This window comes from Olea europaea, unplaced genomic scaffold (assembly GCF_002742605.1).
Source record: "Olea europaea var. sylvestris unplaced genomic scaffold, O_europaea_v1 scaffold760, whole genome shotgun sequence".
Lineage (NCBI taxonomy): Eukaryota > Viridiplantae > Streptophyta > Magnoliopsida > Lamiales > Oleaceae > Olea > Olea europaea.
Genome location: NW_019266013.1, coordinates 299,540 through 306,216, shown reverse-complemented (window position 1 = coordinate 306,216; position 6,677 = coordinate 299,540). Strand labels below are relative to the sequence as shown.

At 34.5% G+C, this 6,677-nt stretch overlaps 1 protein-coding gene across 1 annotated transcript in view; it reads right to left on the bottom strand.

Annotated features, from left to right (window-relative positions):
- Positions 1-4,495: 4,495 nt before the first annotated feature.
- The window catches only part of LOC111391163 (DNA-directed RNA polymerase V subunit 5A), a 4,508-nt gene continuing 2,326 nt past the window's right edge, over positions 4,496-6,677 (bottom strand). Inside the window, exons 2-3 of the mRNA XM_023016309.1 lie at positions 6,337-6,618; positions 4,496-4,961 (exon numbers count right to left, since the gene is read on the bottom strand). Coding sequence (XP_022872077.1) covers positions 4,836-4,961; positions 6,337-6,618 — 408 coding nt within the window. The 3' untranslated portion in view covers positions 4,496-4,835. The remainder of the gene's footprint in view (positions 4,962-6,336; positions 6,619-6,677) is intronic.

The following is a 6,677-nucleotide window of genomic DNA, read 5'->3' as shown; positions in this document are numbered from 1 at the left end:
GTCTCTGAAATTTCAAGTTTTACCGCTTTTAATTTGTTGACAATTACTTGAAGTTCATGTACTTGGGGTAGCAACGGAATATTATCAAGAAATTTAAAGTCAAAATATTTCGAAATTAGAAATTTCTTAGCACTTTCCTCTTCTACTTTGCATTTACTTTCTAAAGCATTCCAAATCTCATTTGCCGATGTTGTGTTGGTATATAAATCGTACAAACGATCCGACAGCGCGTTGAGTATATGACCACAGCATTAATTCATCTTCTTGGTGTTTCTACCTTTCAGCCTTGATTGCTTCGGTCTCTCCATTAGTGGGTTCCGGTAACGATGCCAAATTTGGATCCAGAATATAGAAGATCTTCAATGCAGTAGGGAGAAATTTTAACTTGTCTTGCCACCGCGTGAAGTTAGTGCCATCGAACCGATCCAACCGCACCAAATCTTGGTTCATGAGTTTTATGGTTGCTATTGTAGTTTCGCTCTCCATCACAGGAAATAACGTTTGAGATTGTTGAAAATATGAAAGTGATGAAGAATAGACAAAAGGAAAATCACAAAAAATATGGCAACAAGATGAACAAAATCAGAAAAATTGTCAAGAACAATTTCGAAGACTTAAATGCGGGTCGCTGTCATCAAACGTTATTTACCCCTTCTCCTATATTTTTGAGATGCTCAAAGGTATTTTGGCAAATGATTTGAAGGATTATAACAAGCTTTGTTGTGGAAAATAAAAAAGCACAAGAAATTTTCCACTAAAACTTTGAAAAACACGATAAGAAAATGAATATTAAATAAGAACAAGAATTTGTTTTTTTGATTGTTGAATTGGAATGAATTTCAAGTGTTTTCTTACTTATTTTGGCTTGAACATTGCTCCACTATATATAGATCTCATCTATATACACGAAATGGTGCCAAATAATGCATGAAAGTCCTCCAAATTCGAATTTCCAACGTTCAGAAACTGCCACCAACGATCACCTAGTTTATACCATGCGACAGCATGGTATAAAGCCATGCGATCGCATGGTTCAACCGCACAAGGGCCTCCAAGTTTCGGTAAGCACCCATGCAACCGCATGGGCATTATGCTTATGCGGTCGCATGGTTTAAGTTAAAACCTATGGCAGCCCTTTTTCGTTTATTCCACGAATGGCTGATTTTGAACAACCACTTCAACAATCGCTATTTTTATCAACATTTTTTATATGTACATCTCACTCTAAGTTCATTTCTAATAGAATTTCAAATTTAAAAAAAAAAAATTCTATTTGTATCCACGTTATATTCCAATCTTGCCCTTATTAAATTCATTAATTTAAATACTATATATCCGTGTGAATTTTATACATTCATCTCATTATAAATACATCCCTAACACTATAGAATTCACACAAACCCTAAAACCATAAACTCTTTTAAACCAAATGAATGAAATAATAACAAAGTTGAACTCATTGAATATTAAATTAACATATATTATTCAGCTAACCATGTTAACAACGTTTATTAGAAATTTTATCATTCTTATTCATAAAACTCAATTCATCAAAGGCAAACCATTATTTATCAGGGACGAATTGTCGTCATCATTCCCACCACAGCCAAAGGTATGCCACCTTTAACCTCAGCCATTCGTTTGAATCTAATGCTCTGCTGTGTATTCAACTCAAGAATTTCATCTTCTTTTTCCCACTTTTGGGATTGATCTGTGGTATGTCATTGCATTAGGTTTTCATCTTTCAGGTTCAATTGTTTAAAATCTTGTGGTAGCAATGCAATTTTCCAAAATTATAAGCTGTGTACATTTGACACATATTTTACTATTCAGAAATTATAAGTTGAAATCGAAGGCTAACTCATCTGAGCTTTTATATTTCTTTTTCATTTTCCTTCCATTAGTTGAATAAAATTAACCTCAAGGTTTTGTATAGGTCTTTGATTCCTGTGAAGGGAATGGGGAAGTTAGAAAGGGCTAATTAAAACTCAATCGTAATATCTTTTTTCCCCCCTTAATATAGCTGAAAATCGTTAAAATAATATTGTTAGTTTGAATATATTTTCCTTCAAGTATGCTTTTGTACTGATTTTGCTATTGTTTCCTTTCCATTTCTTACTGAAGTGTGCCACTGATGAATTTAAAACTTCTGTGTAGTTCCCTCTTCCTATTATTGATTTGCTCTATATTGTTGCAGTATTTTCAGATATTGCTGACAAAAATGTCATTAGCTAGAATTTTTTTTTCCGGAAAATGATGGGTCAAGGATTTGCGTATAGACTAGTAACATAGTTCTTGATTGATTTAATGGGACGGGCCACCATCCTGCTAGGTGGTTTAGCATGACTTCTTACGAGCTTAGATGATGTTCTTTTAATGGATAATAAAGGATTCTAGTTAAACACAATTTCTAAATGAATAAAAAAAGATTTAGGATAATCTAATGAAAATAAAAATTAGTGGATCAATTTAGAGTTATGTATTTTTATTAATTCTATTTATGTCTATTTAAGTAAATTTACATAGGATTTAAACTATAATAAAAATTTGTTTTTAAAAGTGGATGTATATATAAAAAGCGTGGATGAAAATAGCAGTACCCTAAGTTATTAGTAAGAAACAGAGAGTATAGGAGGCAAGTCGTGGTAGCTTCTCGATGTGTCGAGGATTGGTTTTGCTTTCTTCTCCAGTTCTTTCCATTACTAATCTCAGAGATAAAGCCTACATGGTTGAGCCACGATTAACATTCAGAATACATGAAGACATCTAGTCAAGCAAAACTATCTACAAATACATGAAAATGTTGTTTTCTGATTCAGCAATCAAATTATACAGAGCACCATTTCAGTCACATCACGTAGCCCAAATTAGACGAGATTGGACCATATTGAAGTGGCATTTGATAATCAAACCTAATTTTTTACCATTTCAAATAAGTTAGTCTTGCTATTGCCTTTCGAGTAGGAAAATGCCAAAGTGCCCGAATTTTGGTAACCAAATTGGCGATCGACCCTCACATGAAGCGTGGACCTCACGTGAATAAAATAATGTCCCGAAGGGTGAGTGTTCGATCATCTCACATGTCAACAATTATATTTGTGTAGCATGGTTCTTTCGAGTATTGGCTTCACCCACAATTTCACTCAGATTTCAAGTCAAAACACGGAGAGGAAAGTGAAAATTGAACTTGCTTATGCGCGTATCTTTCATTCCTGAAAATTATTAATCAAACAAGAAATTACATAGTGAAAATAAAGAGAATTTGAAAAGGGAACTTCCGAATAAAATGGATTGGATAAATACTGATCCAATAAATAACGCCGGATTATTTAAGCAAAAAATATTGAAAAACTGAGAAATTGATATTAAAAATTTAAAAGTGGCCTAAACAACAGAACTTATTTTTTTTGAATTGGTTCCGAAATTACAAAGCCGAAATGCTGCATAATGATCCTATAAACTCTGTCGCATTGGGTAGGGTGTAGGGGTGACCTGGCGGTTTTAGAGCGTTATACGGAGGCGTCGGATGTCAGTGAATGGATCACCAGCAACGGAGGCGGAGCATCTCTGGTTTACATAAATTCATACATATTTCGTTCGATAATAATCGAATAACCTGACGGAAAGAATATTTAAAGAGGAGCTAACGTATCAATAACTTCCATAATACTTAGAGAGTACCTAAAGTATTAGTAACTTCCATTCCTCTAATAAAACTAATACGAGTTAGTGGTATATTTTCAAAAATGACTTTATTTCTTCGACTCTATTTTTGAAAAGGTCATATCTAACCCACTAATCACACAATTAATGCTGATGTGGTAGTCTTCTATTTCACCAAGATCACTTATTTCATGGCAGAAACCAAGGTTATACATGTTGATAGTCAAGTCATCAATTTATGATTGTGAAGACAACAAATTGAATACGAGTAACATTTTTTTTGGATAACACGAAAAAGTAAGAAACAATGTGAGTACAATTATACTAACGATGAACTCAATAAGCTCAATAACGAATCGAGCACAACATGTATCGCAATAAACCTATTTGTAAACATAATGCGGCTTAAGTGGAAGGCGGAGGTCACAGCTCAATGGAAGCCTTCCAAAGAGGAAGAAAGTTCAAAAGAAATTTCTTGAGAATATGCTTTAATCAAAGCAATTATGAATATGAATGGACTAAAAAGAAATATCAAAAGTGAATGAAGCTGAAGTAACTAATTTCGAAGTAACAAAAAGAGTTAGCATTTTGGTTAACATCTTTATTTTTCATTTTTTTAGAAAACTGAATATTGAGACATCATTATAAACTTGTCTCCGCTTCCCCTTCTCAAGTCTCCTCAAAATATAAGGCAGATAAGAAAATTCGACAATGAGAGAGAAATTTTACTGAATATCTCGCCATAGCAGCTCAGTTTTGTAATCAAAACCACCAAAACAGAAACTCCGCCAATGGGAAAACAATGGCCAGCAACGAAGCACTTTCTCATTGGCACAAGTCTTCTATTGCCTCGTTGATCAAATGGTTCAAACACTAGTAGCAAATTTCGATCTCCTCAGGCAAATCTAAATAATTCATCATGTTACGACAGAACTCTCTCAACATTCAACCAAGTACAAGAAAACAAAAGCACAACTCCCATTAGCTACATTACATAAGTCCCATCGAGTCGTTTCATAAAAACAAAAACCAGAATTCTAATGAAACACACAATTGTCAATTAGCATTTCTTATATTTAAGAAGCATTGCCTTCACAACACCACACATTTTACATATGGCCGTCTTTAGGGATCTAAAGCCATGACGTCTGACAATAGAAGGCATTAAAGCATCACCAAACACAGCGATAACTGGTATGCAACTGAGTAAGTTCACCACTGTACATGACCTTCACGACCTGCCCTTTCTCGAGGCCATAGTAACGAGCAATTGCATCTTTTTGCAGCATCCGCGGAAGCTAAAGAAAGGTCATTATTGAGATTTAATCAGAAATCAGCTCATTAACATACTTTCGATAAGCAAACTCCGTACACTATTGATGTACACACTCATGTCAATCCAAAATGGGCGAATGATCCTCAAAGATAACAAACAAGCTGATTGTAACTGGTTCGGAAGTTACTGTTTGCTGTCTAACCTTTACACATACATACATACATACACGTGTGTGTGTGTGTGTGTGTGCGCGCGCATATAAAGCTAAATGGAGAAGACATCTGTTTTCCAAAATTCAGATATTGTTAGCCTCTTCCAAGTTCAATCGTACCCTTTCCCCATAAGCATAGTTTATGAACCGGTATATATCTGAGAACCAACAATGGAAGTCCATCTTTCATGGTTTACGTCCATTCTCTAATACTTTCTTTGTAGATTAAAAAGCCCAAAACAAAACCTGAACGAAAAACAAGTAAACCACCTGTCTCAACCCAGGAACCTCAACGTACACAAGGTAAAATATATAGGGCTTGATGCTAACAAGGAGTTCGTTCTCCTCCTGACCATAATGCAGACACACAATGATAAATCATTTGTAACAATACTATTTCCAAATCTGTGAGTCATGTTCCCCCTCTCAGTCTTGCATCACGAGTCATGTGTTCTCATGACTCATGAGCGATGGAAAATGGGTCTTAAGCCATTTCATTAAATACAGGAAGCACTGACAGAATCGGAATTTTTCAAAAAGGTACTGACATGCACATCCCAGACACAATGACTAAATTTATTTATTTTTTTTATTGTAAAGTAAATTTATTTTTGCTAATTCCAACATGTCAACAATGCATCTATGACGTGTCAATATTATATCTCTTGGTGTGTCGACGACATGTATAACATTACAAAGATAAAAAAAAAAAAAAATTTTGACACAACACGAGACATTTCTGACACATGTCCTGCACATGTTGGACAATGACTTGCCTGCCATTGGAGGGTGCAGACACCTAATATTTAAAGCATAAAAATATCTTAGAGAAAAAACAGACATGTCAAATGTTACGATGTTATGTCATATGTTGTGACTTTATCTTGTCACGATAAAAGCTGAATGTTAAGATCAGTAATCACTTCACAGCATCAAAGTTACAAAGTATGTTACAGATTTCAACATAGCATTGAGAAGATTCAACTTCTATCACACGACCAACATAGAACTAGGAGTCTAGGATAAATGTAAGAAGCACAATACGGTGCACGAAAACAAGGATTCCACGTAGACACCATGCACAGAACAAAATGCTGCGAAAATACACGTTACCCATGTGCATAAATATAAATATACGAGCCTGTGGGATCGAGCGTGCTAACATTCTGTGACTTTGAATTCTAACCTGTGTTTCATTCAGGGAGTACTTCTTTAATAAACTTTGTTTCTCTTGTTCAGTAAGCACCTGATGCTTTGGTTTGCAATCATGCTTAGTAATATTGACAAGCAAGTCAGTGATCTGAAGGCATGGAAAATTATCAGGAATGTGAGGTGGATCGCCACATAAAATAAAAAAGGATAAGGACAAATCAATTATTGAACAAAATGATATAAGAAAGACGAATTGGCAAGTAATATGCTGTTTGAGATTACAATGATGGTAAAATTCAAGAGAAAATGGTTTAAACTAAAAAAATAAAAAAATAAAAAAAAAATTGTTCATTTTAAATAGGGGGGAAAAATGAG